General features: G+C 36.0%; 1 protein-coding gene across 1 annotated transcript in view; it reads left to right on the top strand.

The window, feature by feature from the left end:
• The window catches only part of LOC129231047 (glutamate receptor ionotropic, kainate glr-3-like), a 69,167-nt gene extending 51,624 nt beyond the window's left edge, over window positions 1-17,543 (top strand). The window contains exons 8-9 of the mRNA XM_054865295.1: window positions 1,863-2,119; window positions 17,291-17,543. Coding sequence (XP_054721270.1) covers window positions 1,863-2,119; window positions 17,291-17,543 — 510 coding nt within the window. The remainder of the gene's footprint in view (window positions 1-1,862; window positions 2,120-17,290) is intronic.

Consider the following 17,543-nt stretch of genomic DNA (forward strand, 5'->3'; position numbering starts at 1 on the left):
TAAAAGTACTGAAAATTTTGAAAGTGGTTTAATAGACCAATTTCTAGACCAGTTCCTTATTTTCCGGATGAACCAATTCCTTGTTTTCCGAATATGAGGGCTTCCTGGAAAAATACTGAAAAATTGATTTCTTACTAATAAAATATAGTTTTAAATAAAAGTAAATATATTTTCTGCGGAAACATAAAGTGTTTGTTTTCCTTCTTAACAGGAATATACATAAATTTTTTACTTTAAAAGAAAGTAGCCTTTCTGTTTCATAACCTCCAGAACTTTTCTTGTTCAATACGCCAACAAGCATAAATATATAAGTAAGTACATATTTACACTCAAATATTTGTGCTCACCTGATGACAGATTGCGTATTCTTGGGGAAGCATAAAACGACTCGATCGACTATGGATGATCTTGAAGCATTATATCTCGAGATGTCGGTCAGTGATGTTCAAAACAGGCCCGTCATTTAGGGTCGATCAGGAAGGGCCGATTGCTCCATGGTTCTGAAAAATTAATGTTTTTACATATAAGTGGAAGTGTTTTTTGTTCTTTTCCGATTAAATTTTCATTGCATTGGCTCAAAAGGCACCTCCTTTTTTTTTTTTTTTGAAAGTGAAAGTTCTGGTTTTCAAATGCAAAAGCATTATTTAAACATCATTTAGCATTTTTCAAACTTTTTTTTTCCGTCGAAGTTTACCGTAGACACTCTACTACTAAGGGTCGGCACTGTCCTTAAATTATGAAATACGTTGATCTACTATTTTCTGCTGGAATCAACTACATGTTTGAAAACATAGTTAAAATATTGCCAGGTGGCGATATAAACAGAGTGAAAATGTTTCCCATTTCACTTTGCCCCACATTCCCCTAAGTAAGTTCAGATCGATACTTACAGACTTAAATCATCTTTTTCAAATAATGACACTTGTAAAATATGACGAAAAATATAGAAATGAATAATTGCTTTATTTTCGTATACAAAATCATTAAGAACTCAAGGGAAAAAAACTACTTAAAGTGACGTGAATACTATTTCAAGGGGTTTCCAGACTGGCCTGTCATTTCATATTTTCCCGAGGGAAAATCAAAGGGTAGGTATGTGCTCAATATATATTATATCAAAAGCAACAAAAAAAAAAACAAAAAAAAAAACACGCCCACATATGCGTAAATGCATTAGTTTCTCAAAACCAGGCGGCAGTTTTCCCCTCCTGACTCCCCCCTCCCCTTAAATGACTGGCCTGGTACCATCAGAAAACACTTTACACTGATCTTTGACATGATACACCAAGTTTGTCTGTCTCGTTTTTTGAAATTCATTGACCTTTATCTTCAAATGCATTAAACATGCTTTTGAACTACATTTTTTTAAAGCTACCATCACACTAATTAATGAAAATTTCAAAAACCTTCTAACCAATCCCCTATGAAGAATAAGGACACTAAATGCTCAAATACCTTCCCTCTAAACATTGCTTCTAAAAATTATACTAGTATTATATTATTAGTACTAATGAAATTTCTAAACATAGTATTCTAAATATAGTAAAATTACAGTACTAATCAAATAAGTACGTGCCAACACATACGAAACACGTGTATATTTTTTCTTCGTTATTCATTTGTTACCGAGAAATGAATCTCAGAACATAATAAAAAAAACTGTATTGGAGCAGTGATTCATGCTTAAAAGTTAGAGATTTGATTACGCTTCTGATATTTTTCCCAGTCGATTGCACGTGTTTCCTACATTGCTAGCATATTTTCTTTCTCTTCTTTGTCTCTCTCTCTCTCTCTTTTTTTCTTTTTGTTAGTACTCATAAAGCGTTTCTTACTGATTCACTTCATTCATATTTCTTTTCCAGGAACTTCGAAGTGAACTTGAAGTTATCGCTAAATCGCTGGATAGTGACAAAGCTAACTTTGTTTCATCTTTGCGAGAAGGGCTCGATAAAGTCTGGAAAGAAGATTTCGCTTTTCTTGCGCAGAAGATTGGCTCTATTTATGAAGCTCAATTAATGGAAGAGCAAAATTTTCATTTCAGTGGTGACGTCTTGGATGTAGAGCTATTTTCACTGGCTGTCAGAATAGGCTTTTCATACAGAAAAGATATTAATACTGTGTAAGTCAGATTACGGTCTTTAAAGGCAATTTTTACTGTTATTTTCGCTGCCCCCCCCCCCTTTTTTTCAAGGCTCCATGTTTCTATGATCCCCGGAAAAAACGGACTCTTGTGGTTCAATAAGCACCTAATTTTCCTGATATGACCCCTTGCGACTCCTGGCTGTTCTCTAAACTCAAGAGGCGATTGAGAGGTACGATAGTTCAGGCAAAAAGGATGTTGTGGTTGTAAAGACAACCGGGAGCGATACTCCATTCAAAACAAGTCTTTTCGGAAAGTTTCGAGTAACGGCAGCACCTCTACGAGAAGTGTGAGGAGTCTCAAAGAGACAATGTCTTTTGAGAGTGATTAGACTTCCAACGCTCCAGGTTGCCAGTTTTTTCTTTTGTCAAATGTCGGATACTTTTCGAACAGACCCCTATTTATTGAGGAGAAAAAAGGAATGAGGAGTAATTTATCAAACAAATCCACTTTTTAGAAAACATCATTTTATGGCATTTTCTGTATCTTTCAGATGATCTTAATCGAATCCTTTGCTTTCAGGAAGTCCAAAAGAGCAAATTCTTGTTTATTTAAAGTTTGACTTTTTGATCAAAAGGTAACTAATCCATCCTTTACAATTTTCATTTCAAACAAAATTAAATATACCCTTAATGTATCTATTGTACGGAAACTTTTTGATTCAAAAGAACACAGGTCCAAAACCTAATCCACTAGTTTTAAGGTGGTGAAATAGTAGGGTTTTGGTGAAATTGCAACTCTTAACATTCGGGTTTTCGTTCAAAAATGCACATATCCAAAATTAAGATGGCGGCATCTCCTTGTTTTTTGAATACGAAAATTTCTTACTCTGGAACCAGGGCCACGCCGTCCCTATGAGCAAAGTCGTGCGGCGCACGACGGCGCCACAGTCAAAAAAGGCTCCGAGCACTACCAATCAAAAACAATCCATATCGAGGAAAATCTCCAATAAATAAATAAATAAACAAAATAACAAATAACTAAAATTGAGCTTTTTATTATATTTAATGATGGTTAATTAAAATCATACAGCTCACTGAAAGCAATCCGTCTCGCAGCCCATCTTAAAGGAAAAAATACTGTCTTGCTGTGTTTTTATATGCTAGTCAGAAGCGCAATCTTTTACACTGAAGACAAGTGATGCTCATTAACGCAGACATTAGCATTTTTGTTCTTAATGTGGAGAAGTGAATGTTATTTCAGTAAGTCTATAGTGTACAAGGTTGAGCATAGCAGGTGCAAGAAATCTTGGTTTTTGCGGTGAATATGTCGTATTATAATTTGTGCAACATGTCTTTTTTGTGACTTTTAACTATCGTTCGTGGTAATTCAACTGCTTCATTTTATCATGCGTAAAAAGTACGGTATGCACATTTGCATGTATTATTTACCTGGGCGTAATACTTATACATTGTAGACAGCAGACAATAAATTAGGTTAACCTTTAAGCTCCGAAAAGTATCTACTTGACTTTGAAAGCCCTCGGTTCTCTCCCCCCCCCCTTTTTTTTTTCTTTCTTGTGTATTGAATTTTAAAAAAGAGCTTTGGACATGTATTTGTTTTAGATGTTCAATTCAGTGTCTTTAGAACGATTCCGTATTTCAGAATGATTGATTTCAGTTTCAGATATTAAGGTTAAATATCTCTTTATTATTATACTCTTGGGCGGATATAAGGGAGGAGCGATGCATGGCGACGATCGCCCTCCCTTGAGGAACTCTTCCAGCAATTTCTTAGACACTGAAGTACTAAAAGTGTTTTTAAGACAATTTTTGATGAACTTAAAAGAACTATTGACAGGAAATGTTTTAGAATTGAAGTCTCAAAAACGTAATTGCGAACCATCTTTGATGACGTTACCTCTCCCGAATTTTTGAAATTGGGGCTTTAAAACGAAATTTTATCATCGCGGTGTAAGGGAGAGGAGAGGTTCGGGGGCTTGCAACATTTTGCAAAATTGAATCTTAAAAACACGATTTTAAACCGTCTTTGGTAACGTTAGAGGAAGGAATAAGGTTAAAGCACTTTCTTCTACTCATTTTTTCGAAACTGCATTCCAGAAATGCAATTTTAAAATGATGTTCGAAGATGTTAGAGAGAGAGGGTTCGGAAACTCTCCTCCGTAATTTTTCCAAAATTGAAGTTTTAAAAATGCAATTTCGCCCCTCCCTTGAAGAATTCCTGGATCTGCCTTTGATTGTACTTCTATTTAGAAATATAATCAGTACCCTGTTGCCTTATTTTGACAGGCAAAAAAGATTGATTCATTATTCATCAATTAGAGAGATTTTTAGAGTGACTTTAATTTTGATATTTCAATCCCCCCCTCCCCGCCCCCAAACCCATTAGCAAATCAGAGGAGCTGGAACTCGAAATAATTTCGAGATAGAAAGTGAAAACGTACACTGTATTCCAAAATTAAATGTTTACACATTGATTGTTTTTAATAAATTAAATGTGAGACGTATTTTTTTCCTTATCATATTTGTCTACAAAACCCCACTCCAGGTGCAAACTGTATTTTCCTCGAACGTCACTGCATAATGGCGCTCTAGAGACGTTTGCACGGCGGCGCCGACCAGGTTTGGAGCGGGTCTGTCTGGAACATGACCTGTAATGCGTTTGTGCTCAATTCTGCATCCAGAAAAAATGATAAAACTATTTTGCAGTTACTCTAATTAGTTTTTTTCTCCTCCTGAACGTTTTTGCAAAACGGATATGTTCCCTTTTGATAAATTAGTCCTCAAGTAATAATTATTAATATTTATAAAAAAATAAAATAAAATAAACCTGAATTGTAGAAACAAGGAGTTATTAGACTTTTTAGCTAAATTCTGACAAACTCTACTTGAACGTAATTTTCACTTGAACCAAGGAGCCATATTAGTAAAGTAATTTCAACAAAGTTCATTAATTGAAAACCGCTCATTTGATGAAAACTTGTAGAGACATTAAATTTCAAACTTTAAATGATCCATAAGCATTATCGTGTAAGGAAAATCTAAGTAATAATAATAAAGAACATTAAAATAGGTTTTTTTTTGCTATTTTTGTGGTAGAAGTTTTTGTATAAGTTTAAATATTATAATACCACATGTGGCCAGTGGCGTAGCTGCAGTTTTTGCCGCCCGGGGTAGTTCCTCGATTTGCCGCCCTTTTGATGAGAAATAACTAGTACATTATAGAGTCAAAAGTATTTAAAATAAAAATAAGAAAACTAAGAAGAAAGGAAACTTTTTTTTTTTTTTTTGCAGAAGAAAAAAAAAAGGAATTCAGGGCCCACGGAAAAATTCTAAAAGTTAAGTCACAATTCACAATTTTAGGCAATTTTTAGTAATAACGTTAACATGAAACAAGACTTGGAGCTCTCTCCAGATCTTTGTTTCAAAATTATAGTCAATTTTAGGCTTTCTTTGGACGTTAGGGGTTTGGTACTTCTCAAAGAAATTTTCCGGAATAGAAGTGTTAAAAAAGCAAATTTAGGCTATCTTTGGACAAGAGATCGGGAGAGAGGACAAGAGATTTGGGGTTAAAGAGATTGGGCTTCCTCAATCGTGGGCATGCGCGGAAAGGATTTTGACTAAACTGCGAAAAACACATAGATAGGCTGTATTTAGTGGTGTAAGACTCCCCCCAACTCCAACAAAGACTATATTTTCCACCCCCAAAATTTTTAAAAATTGAAATCATTGCTAGGCTATCTTTCATGACGTTGGGAAACGTTCGGGGGCTGTCTGGAAATTGTTCAATGCTGAAGTTTCAAAAAGCAATTGTAGGCTACCATTAGTACCTTTAGGGGGTAGCCGATCGTTTCCAAAAATGTTGGGGTTTTCCCGTCTCTCCTGAAATCTTTTTGAAAATGAAGTCCTAGAAAACGCGACTTAAGGCGTTGTTTGACAACGTTATGAGAAAGAAGTCGGAGGGGGATTACCCGCCTGATACCATTCTCGAAACTGTTGTTCGCTTTAGGCTCTACACTGTTAAAAAAATTTCCTGAAAATAACGGATAAAGTACCGGCAGCAAAGCTGCCGTAAATATTACGTTTCCGTTAAATTATTTTCCGTGAATTAACAGAAGTTCCATTTCTCATTTCTCCGTTTAGTTCTGTTCTTCCATTTATAAATTTTCCGTGATTTAACGAAAATTCCATTTCTCTTCTTTCCGTTGATCTATTTTTCCGTTTTTAAATTTTTCGTTCATCTATTTTTCCGTTTTTAAATTTTCTGTATCTTCACAGAACTTTCGGTTCTTGATTTTTCGTTGCGCTATTTTTTCGTTTCTCATTTTTACATATTTTACTGAAATTTCACTCTCGTTTTTCTATCCTATGTTTAAAATAATATATATTATAAAAATAGTTAACCATTCAAAAACTATTATTTTTTTATTTGTATTTATTACTTCAATATATTTTAAGTGAAATTTTTGCTTGATAACTTACCTTTCAAGCATCTATCTTGAAATTTGCACCTTCAGATGAATAAAAATAATCGAAAAGTACCAGCAAGGAAATTAGTGGATTTGAATATAACACCAATTTTTGATGCTGATACTGCTCGATATTTTCTTCCACATCTCCTCGTACATATTCTGGCATGGCATGGAAAAGCATACATGAAAAATAGAATATTTTTTTTGCAGAATGAGTCAAATAAAATACCATTAAAACCGGTTGACTTTATCTTGGAATAATATACCTGATGGAGGGTACCGCATACCAATTTACTGTGTTTAAAAACAGAATCATTGACATACACGTGAAGAATTTTTTACTCAGATGATGTATACCCCCCCCCCCCCCGGTGATTTCCGCGTTAGAGCAAAAACAGTAACTTTATAATAGTTCTATAAATTCTAAATCAGCTATCATCGGAATTCTATCAAATGCATATTAACAAGAAAAATACATTTGTATATTAACATGTTCAAAGATATTCTGCAATACTTACATGTGACCAGCGGTGCTAAGTTTAAGTGTCTCCATTGCGTCTGTACACAAGTAATCCAATAGCCTTTATTTTAAATGGATAACACGAGATTCTAAAACTATTCTCACCGCTAGAACACACAATATGACTAACGAACAGAATAGTTCGAAGTATTGAGCAAAATAATACACCGCAATAATATTCTAATACTGACTCAGTAAAACTCACATCAAATCACCAGGGCGATCAAAACACAGCTGCCTGTCTGAAAATGGCGCAAACATTTTTCCAAACTTACAAAGTCCAAAGGCGTAAAAACAATTTCGACATACGAGTATATTACTTTCCAGGCATGAAATAGCAAGCTATCTATTTTGTCTTCGACATCTGAGTTGTTATTCTAAATAAGCTTTTAATTAAAAAATGTAACAGTGCGATTTAATAAGCACTATCAAAAAGCGATGTTTATCATAACTTGAAGGCTAATCAGGATACTAACAAAGTACAGCACAGCGGCAACCCTAGAAATGGAAAAAATCTGTTTTCGTTACTTCCTTTCGTGATATTTCTGTTTTTGGAAGGAAAAAATAAGTTTTGAAGCATTACGGAAATATTCTGTTAAAATCAGTCAGAAAACTACCTGAACTTTCAGGTTTTTTTTAACAGTGTAAATCATAGAGAAAAAAACGCTTCGCGGGCTTCACTCAGAAATTTCTGAAAACTAAATTTAGAGCCATCTGTGATGACGCTAGGTAATGCGTGAACATTAGGGGCCCTTTCTTAAAATTTTGCTGAAATTGAAATCTAAAAAAAAAAACGAACTTTAAGTGATTTTTTGAGATATTAGATGAGATGTGGGTTTTAAAGTTCGAAGTTGAAGACCTAAATACACATTTTAATCCATCTTTGATCACGTTACTCGAAGGGTCAGTGTTTTTACTGCCCTCGGGAATTTGTTGGCATTGAAGTTTTAAAAACTCAGTGTTAGTCTTAAAGTTGAAATTTTAAAAGATGGGGTGGAAGTTATTCCTTTTAAATGTTTCGAGATTGAAGGCCTGAAATTGCACTTTTGGCCTGCTTGGTGACGTTAAACAATAAAAAGGTTCGGTTGCTCTTTCCGGATAAAGTTTCACATTTATTGAGGCTGTAACAACCTCATCTTAGGCCCAAGATGCGATATTGCTAGCTATATTACCAAATTTGGATGATTTTCTTTTGCACTGATAGAGGGCGATAAGATAAAGAGGCCCTAATACCTTTGATTAACCATACTGTGGTTCATGAGAAGGAAAGTTGTGGATTGAAAATAATTATTTTTCATATGTAAACGTGAAAGGCTTTACATAGACATCATTTTACCGACTAAACAACTTCCGTTAAAATTAATGACTAAATGTGAAACTCACTGTTGAACGGAATTTCGTTGGTATAAAAAAAGTAATATTAACAGCAATTATTATTTGAGTTGTGAACAAGTGCTTTTATGAAATGAACATAAACTTCATTCTGTCTTAATGAAAATTTTGTAATTAATGACCAATCAAAGCAATTGTCGAAACAGATAATGCTACCCCGAAGATTAGCCGCATAAATTGCCCACTATTTGAGACCTCTCTTCTCCTACTCTTGCTGCTCCTGTTATCATTTTCCTTTTAAAAAAATAGATTTTTTTAAAAATTTTTAAATAAGGTGGTTTCTAAAGAACTTTCTTAAAATCAAGTGATAGCTTCATCATATAACAACAGGTTAGGAAGTTTATTGTTTCCTCCATAGTTAACCTTTACAGTAAAGAAAAAGACCCCGCCCCTCTTGATCTCTTAACTTTCCACTGCCACCTCCCTCAGTCTGTAGCTTCAGGTGAAGGGACATAAAAAAACGAACAATAAATCTGAAAATACATGTTTTGTATCAGAGTACGTTTATTATCATAGTCGTACCGAAGTCTTACAATTCAATGACTTTTTTTCTTCTCCTGTAATAGATCAAAAGTATGATTTCCTTAGTAGCAAAATGCGTTGAATTTTTTCGCATCAAGAGTGTGAGATTGCCGCCCCCTAAAAAGTGCCGCCCGGGGCTGACCGCCCCCTCTGCCCCACCCTAGCTACGCCACTGCATGTGGCTCTTAATGCATCAACATATGAGAATAGCTCATGGAGAGTACAAAAAACTCTGCTAAAATCTAATGAACTGCGTAAGGAATATAATAAATTTAAATGAAGAAAATATTATCTCTATAACGTGCTTTTTTCTCTTAATTTTGACTCAGCTATGTTTTATCTCAGCCGTTTTCTAGCAAGTGTATTCCCAAGCGTCATGTAAAGGAAATGGAAATTTCCAAGCGTTCCATACTTAATGATTTTTTACAACCCAGCTCTTAACTATAAACGTCTAAATATTTTTAAGGAAACACATACATTTGAATGGGAGTAAAGCGAGATATTTTGGGAATTCGTCGAAACCTTAACCACTCGGCTTAAAAAACTTTTTTATATAAAATCTCATGACAAAAAGTTATTTCATGAGTTATTTCTACAATTACTGACTGGTTTGAAAACGCAAATCAACTTCCAAACTTAATTAGTCCATTGGTTCTTTCAAATACTGTTTTGAAATCTTATTCGATGAAATCTGTGTAAACTAGATTAGTTTTAAATGTTTTCCTTGGCTATAATTAGGGTTCCAAATGAAAGAAAATTAAGATTTCTTGGATTCGATAATTAAGACAGTATTTTCATTGTTTACGCTGCTTAGACGAGATTCTTTGATAATTTCCTTTTAGGAGATTCAGGATCTCGACATGCCCTCAACTCAACTGAGTTATTTATCAATTTAACCTTGATACCTTGAGAAATATCTTCACCTACGTATTCTTTTTTTATCAAATGTGTTTTAGTTGAATCAAGATATGTTCTATGTCAGCGATTCTCAACCTGTGGTCTGGTGGACCGGCAGTGGTCCATAGAACAATTTGACCGGTGCCAAGAAATTTTTGCTTGTCCACGTTCAAAAAATTTCCTTACTCAAAGCAAAGGAAAGAAGAAAAAAAATCACGATAAGAATAATAATATCCTATAAGTCATCGTTTATGTACATTTTATGATTAATTATCGTAGTTTTCTATGATTTTTCAGCAATGTTTATTACTAATGCATAATTATTATAATAATTGTGTATCTTATTCTCATCATTGAAATATTTTTTGCAACTTCCTGAACACCAAATACTGTTTAATTTATATATTATTAATTACGTTACTATTATTATTATTATTTCGTAAAAAATGAAAAAAAAATTAAGTCGTTCGCTAATTTTTCTTTATTGTGTTAACCGGTCCCCGAGTTGAAAGCTTTGCTTCAAAAAAAGGGAAAACGGGCGAGAACCTCGTCGAGCCGTAAAAATAATAAAAAAATTGAAGGGTTTTTTTTTAGTGGTCCTTAACTTCAAGGTTTTCTTCTTTTTGTATAAAAAAGGAAAAGAAGAAGGGGGGGGGGGGGGCATCACGGTCCTCGATTTTTTTTCAAAAGCTCTTGTCGGTCCGCGGGTCTTAAAAAGGTTGAGAAACGCTGTTCTATGTGACTAACGCTTTGTTTGTTTGCAATTTTCCTCACATTTGAGGTCATCTTTTAATTTTTAACTGTATAAATGTAGCTTTTTTACTATTACAGGGTAAAGATCGAGAGAGGAAGTATATGTGGAAAGTTGCGTACCTAGGCCTTGTACTATATTTTTAGCTTTACATTTTGGGGATACGGAAGCATTACACATGTTTGCATCTTTATCACCATATTTCTCAGTGTATCTAAATTGTACATTTAGAAAGGCTGCAAATTTGAGGCAATGTATGTTGAAGAATTAATTCACGCGTCAAAAGTATTTCACTCCAATATATTTTTCCCTGCAGGGGTGCTCATCCCCCCCAAGCTCAATGGCGCAAATTCCCCCCCCCCCAAAAAAAAAAAAATTTTTTTTTTCGCTTTCAAATAACGTTAAAGATAATACCTTTTAGAGTTTTAATTCCTAGCCAAATTAACAGGAGGAGGGGAGGGGGAGGGGGTAACGCTAACTACTACCATCTGAAGCGAAATATTGTTGGATTGTTGACACGTCTCACCTCCCAAAACTTTACAATACGGCCCTTGAACCAAAAAGCTTAGATATATCTTTTTTTTTTTTTCAAACGTATGAAAAATACGTGAAATACACCGCCAGTTCAGTCATTTCCAGCCGAGGACTGCAGTTTCGTGCTTATTAGCACTCATCAGCCCGGCATAGGAAAGTGACTGAGCTGGAGATGGAAAACCTCTTAAGGAAGATAAGAGTGCCAAACAAACTAGTAACTAATATAGAATTAGCAGACCAGACGAGTGACCGAAGCAATGGTTCGGTTCAACTCGAAGACTGAACGCGAGGCAAGGTATATTCAGTAAATTACCCCCCGGTAATTTACTGAATGTATGAAAAATACACAGAGATTGGATTTACCTTTATTCTGTTGGGATAGAGTCATTACTGGATGTAAGCAAGTTGAACCTATTCGGAAGTATAATATTAATCAGAAAGGGAGGGTCCGGGGGTTTCTCCCACGGAAAGTTTTTGAAATTGTTGTTATAAAAACAGTTTTGACATAATTGGGAAGGTTAAGTGGCTTTGATTGGAACGATTTGGTGGTCCCTCCACGGTATTTTTTTCGAAATTGAAGTATCAAAAAAGCAACTGTAGATGCTCATCTGTTATGTAAGGGAGAATGGACGGTTTCGGGGACTTTCCCCGAAACGTTTTCAAAATAGTAGTTCTGAAAACGCAGTTTTAAACTACACTCCTGTTTGTGAAAATTGCAACAACGTGAAGGAAGCATCATAGTTGAATGAAATTTAATACACAGTTGAGTGGTAATGGTACAAATAAATGATCACATTTTCAAACCAAACAAACAATAAAAGGAGATAGAAATTAGTATTTTGTGTGGCTACCACGTGCCGCAATAACAGCTGCTACACGATTCAGCATAAAGTGAAACAAAGTTTGAATATCTGCCTGCGGAAGAGTATTCCATATTGTTTGTATGCGCAACCAAAGTTCGTCCGTCGAAGCAACAGGACCAGGATCACGAGCGAGACGCCGCCTAATTCCACACATGTTCAATCGGTGACATATCCGGGGAATATGCAGGCCAAGGAAGAAGTTGTACCTGCTGCTAATCAAGGTAGGATGTGACAGTCCTGGCGACATGTGGACGGGCACTATAGCCCCTGGCAATCCTTGCAGGAAAGAAATAGCTAGGGGCTGTGAAACTTCGTTTATGTATCGGGTACTGTTCAAATTGTCCACAATTCGTAGCAATTGTGATCGTCCATGATATACTATGGCACCCCAGACCATAACTTCGGGTGTTCGTCCACTGTGGCGTTCGATAGTGCACTCCGGAATGTTCCGTTCACCGGCATAGCGCCTGACACGAATTCGGCCATTATGGTGGCACAAATTGTAGCGGGATTCGTCAGAAAAGACGACCTGCTGCCAATCAGCACGCCAGCTCCTATGCACATTGACCCATTGTAGCCGCAGGTGGCGATGGTTTTGCGTGAAGGGAATCCTGTATAAAGGAATCCTTGCGCGCAGCCCACGCTGCAGCAGATGTCTCCGAATTGATGAAGCACACAATGAAACACCTGTAGCTGTTGACCACTGTGTTGCCAATTGTCTAGAAGAAGCTGTGCGGTCCATCAGCGCCATACGCACCAGGTGTCTGTCATCGCGAGCTGACGTCACATTTCGGGGTCCACTCCCGGATTTCCGAGCTGTCCGACCCTCGTCCGTCCACTGCTTCCAAACACTCATGATTGTGCTGCTGTTACGCTGCACACGAGCGGCTGCTGCACGATAAGACAATCTAGCTTCACGAAAGCCGAAGATTCTGCCCCGTTCAAACTCCGAAATTTGCTCAAATTTCGCTTTCCTTCGTCGAAGAGGCATAGTAAAGATTCAGTTAACGTTTACTCTAGCAAAGAAACACCGATAATCATACATGCCTCACTACAGCCGTCTATTTATATTCAGTTCGATCCGCCGTTCAGAGGGCGCTGCTCAGCATACGCATGCGCTACTGGTCTGCAATTCTAATCATTTGCATATCATGCCCTACTTTACATTTCCTGCAATTTTCAGCTCACTCGCGTAAGTCCTTCGTGGTGTTGCTATTTTCACAAACAGGAGTGTCTATGTGGTAATGTTAGGTAGAGAAGAGATTCGGGAGGTCTCCCTCAGAAAATTTTCGAGATTGAAGCCTTAAAATTGCTATTTCAGGCTATCTATGGTTAGGGGACAGTTAATTTTTAGAAATTGAAGCCCTAAAATCGCAATTGTAGCCGACCTTCGTGACGTTAGGAAAAGGAGTTTTCGGAAGCACTCCCCAGAAGTGTTTTTCGAGATTGAAGCTCTGAAAACCAAATTTAAGACTATCTTTAATGATTTTGACGAGAGTGGGGGAAAGGAGAGGGGCACTCCACTTAAATGTTCGAACCTGTTGCTTTAGAAACGCAATTTCGATAGATCTTTGGTAATGTTAGTGGAAAGAGAAGTTCGGTGGCATTTACCCGGCAATTTTTCGAAATTGAAACTCCAAAAAGGCAAATGCAGATTGTCCTTGATTGTGTGTTAAAAAGAGGGAAAGTTCAGGGGCTCTCCCCATAATTTTTTCAAAATTGCAGTTCTGGAAACTCACAACCAAACTGTCCGACCTTGAGGGTCACGGATTTGGACAAAATTCTAGGTATAGGTCCATTCTCACAATATATGAGCGCATGTAAAGCGGTTTGACTGCATAGGCCCTAGTTTTTCTGCAACGAGAGTCGAAAGTTGCTAGTTTTGCGCCCCAGAAATGCAATGGCGTTTCTATTGGAATTTCAGAATTCTACACTATGTTCGATCGCCCAAAATTGAGTATAAGGGAGAACACGTATTTATTTATGCGCATTTTCTAAGTTATTTGAAAAGTCGAAACGATCCTGTATTTTTGTTCTTTTGTGTACCATGTGCAATAAATCAAAGTTTTTTTTCTTCTCTCTATTTTTGCTTATCAATGTGGAATACCTTTGATAGCAGATGATAAATATCCAGTTAAAGTAAATGTTTTTATTAGCAAACGATAAATACTTTTTACTTGCAGACGATGAATATAAAACGAAAATAATTAGCTTAATTTGCAAACGATAAATATCATGTACCTATGTTATTTTGGCGTTCAAGTTAGTGAAATTAAAAGTAGTAACCAATTTGAATTTGAGAATCGTTAATTAAAAATTAGTATTTAATGTAATTAATTTAAAGGTAAGCAGGCAAACGGCTCATACTGCAGTACAATAGTAGAAAAAGCGATAAAACTGGTAATTTTAAAGGTAACTCCATTGCATCTCTGGGTCCAAATTATCAACTTTCGACCCCCGTTGCAGTCGAACTAGGGCTTATGCAGTCAAACCGCTATACCTAGGCTCATATCGAGTTGAAATTGACCTACATCTAGAATTTGGTCCAAATCTGTGACCGGTCGTGCCGTTTGATAGTCAGTTTTAGATAACTCTTAATGACAAAGAGGACGTTTTTCGAGCGTTACAGTGGAGCAGCTCTCCTGGAAGTTTATCGAAATTGAAGTCGCATATCCAAAAAAGATGGGTCACACACAAGTTCACTACGACAGGTATTTTTCGGAAATCCTCAAAACTGTTCCAGCTATTCAGCACACATCGAAAGAACTCGAAAATTTTCACGAATAGAATTCTTCCTTCTATATACACATATCAGATACAAAAGGAAATAAAAATAATTTAAGAAAAATAATTAAAATACCTGAAGAACAAACTGTTCTACTTCCAACAGTGGAACCTAACATCATTGAAAGTTTTATAAAAATCATCTAATGATAAATTGAAAGAACAGTCAACTTAAAAATGGTAGAAAAAACGAGAGTAAAGTGAAATGAAAAATTTTACATTAACTTAAGCTAATTTTTTCAAGTGGTAGCCCGATCGGTAGAGTGTCGGATTCGGGGCCGGAGGGTCCTGGGTTCGAACCTCGATGGTCGAAGACCCACCGTCGTCATTAAAGGGGACTGGGCGACGTTAAATATGCTCGTGGTCTCAATGTCCTCCAAGTGAAACGATACCTCTGGGGGTGCTAGTTCTAGGTAGCTATTAGCTCCTGGACAAGTTCTAAATTCTCATTAACTGTTCGATCCGGTGATGGTGCTGCCATCTATCGGTATATAAAATAATGGAGGCAAGGCACTTAGTATGCAGTCCTCGACATAAATACAGTTGTAGTCAGTTGTGACTCTGAATAGGAATTTTTTCAAGTGATGGGCTTAAAAAATATGTTATTCGAAAACTTCAAAATTAGTTTTCAGCGATTGTATTGGTGCAAATGAATCCATGAAAGGCTAGAGCATAGTGGTCAAAATTATTACAAACAATTAATAAATAACAGGGGAAAAAACATTTGAAAACTTTTTATTTTAGCCATTTTTGACCTTCCTCTCATCACCGTTACACGTATATATCCCTGAAGTATATTTACTTCCCTTGGATTTCAAAACCATTAACAAGGCTGTAAAATCAACAGGAGAAAAGTTGTACGCATTTTTAAGCAAAGGAACATCAATATCAAATCGGAAATTTATCGTCTACTGCGAGCTCAGTTATCTTTATTTTACTAATAATAAAGCAGAAAGTCTCTCTGTCTGGATATCTAGATCTCTGTGACGCGCATAGCGCCTAGACTGTTCGGCGGATTTTCATGAAACTTGGCACAAAGTTAGTTTGTATCATGGGGGTGTTCACCTCGAAGCGATTTTTCGAAAATTCGATTTTGTTCTTTTTCTATTCCAATTTTAAGAATATTTTCCCTTGCAAAATTATCATAAGATGGACGAGTAAATTACCAAGTTATCATAACGTGGAATCATAACATGGGCAAGCCAATAGGCGAGAAATTTACCCTACATTATTTGTGAATATACAGGCGAACCAAAAGACCTTTTAATTTTCTACTACGAGCAAAGTCGTGCAGGTACCACTAGTCATCAATAAAATCATTAAGAAGAAAGATCTGTTGCCATTTTTTTTCTCGATTGTGTACAAATAAAATTCTTGCTTTTGTTTTGAGGCTTTTCCTGCAATCGGGGGATACAAAATTATTCCTTTCTGGTTATTTTTCCGCGATCTGTCGGGAAATTTTACAGATTTTAGTTTTCTTTTTATTCAAGCCTGATTGCTAAACACATATCACTTGAAATAACTTTTATTTTCGAGGTAGATCTTGCAAAGCCGGGCGACGCAGCTAGCTTATAATAAATTAAAAAGAAATCAAATCATCTGATCCTGATTTGCAACGGGCACTGACTCCATCCCGTCTTTCATGATTCTTTTATTCAAAACCAGCGGTACCCGCACGGCTTGGCCTTGGCCCGTAGTAGAAAATTAAAAGATCATTTGATTCGCCTGTATATTTTTAAACTGGATGATGAATTTCTTTTCAATGTGCTATGTTAATTTGCTCGCCCATCTTACGGTTCCACGTTATGATAATTTGGTAATTTACTCGTCCACGTTATGACAATTTGCTCTGTAAAATGTTCTTAAAAATTGGAAAAAAAAAGAACAAAATTTGAATTTTTGAAAAATCACTTCCAGGTGCTCACCCACATGCTACGAACTAATTTTGTGCCAAATTTCATATAAATCTGCCGAACGGTCTAGGCGCTATGCGCGTCACAGAGATCTAGAGAGACAAAGATCCAGATATATATATATATATATATATATATCCAGGGACACAGACTTACAGCTTTATTATTAGTAAAGATAAAGAAGAGACACAGCTAGAAAATTTTGGAATGAGTACGTTCAAAAGGTATTATTTATACATGTATTTCGTGTTGAATAAGTATAAATATTTTTTTCCTTTCAAAAATCAAGAATTTCATGTTCTAAAAAAAAAAACTTGGCAAAAAAAAAAAAAAATCCCCCCCCCCCCCAAATTTTGATGACGCAACTTGCGCCATAATCCCCCCCCCCTGTGGGCACCCCTGTTTCCCTGTTAAATAGATTTTTTTCAGTAATGCGTCATTTGCATGTTGTCTCATAGATATGGATTCAGAACTTAAGATTTCAAGTAATTTGATTAATGAAATGTCTTTTTTAAGGACATATTTTATTTTGATCACTGCAGAATTCGTCGTCTTTCTGAAGCGGGGCTCATTACAAAATGGAGGAATGACTTGACCACGATTAACAACATGAGGTTTGACATGCGGAAAGGAGAAGTATCTGTTGTTACACCTCTTTCATTAAAAGAATTAAAAGGAGTTGTCTACTTGCTTATGTATGGGCTAAGCTTAGCCGCCATTGCTTTCATCTGTGAAAATCTACGAATTGTTTCTCAGAAATATAGTAGTAATGTTTTGCCTGTAGAAAAAAAATAA

The sequence above is a fragment of the Uloborus diversus genome, chromosome 10 (assembly GCF_026930045.1).
Source record: "Uloborus diversus isolate 005 chromosome 10, Udiv.v.3.1, whole genome shotgun sequence".
Classification (NCBI taxonomy): Eukaryota; Metazoa; Arthropoda; class Arachnida; order Araneae; family Uloboridae; genus Uloborus; species Uloborus diversus.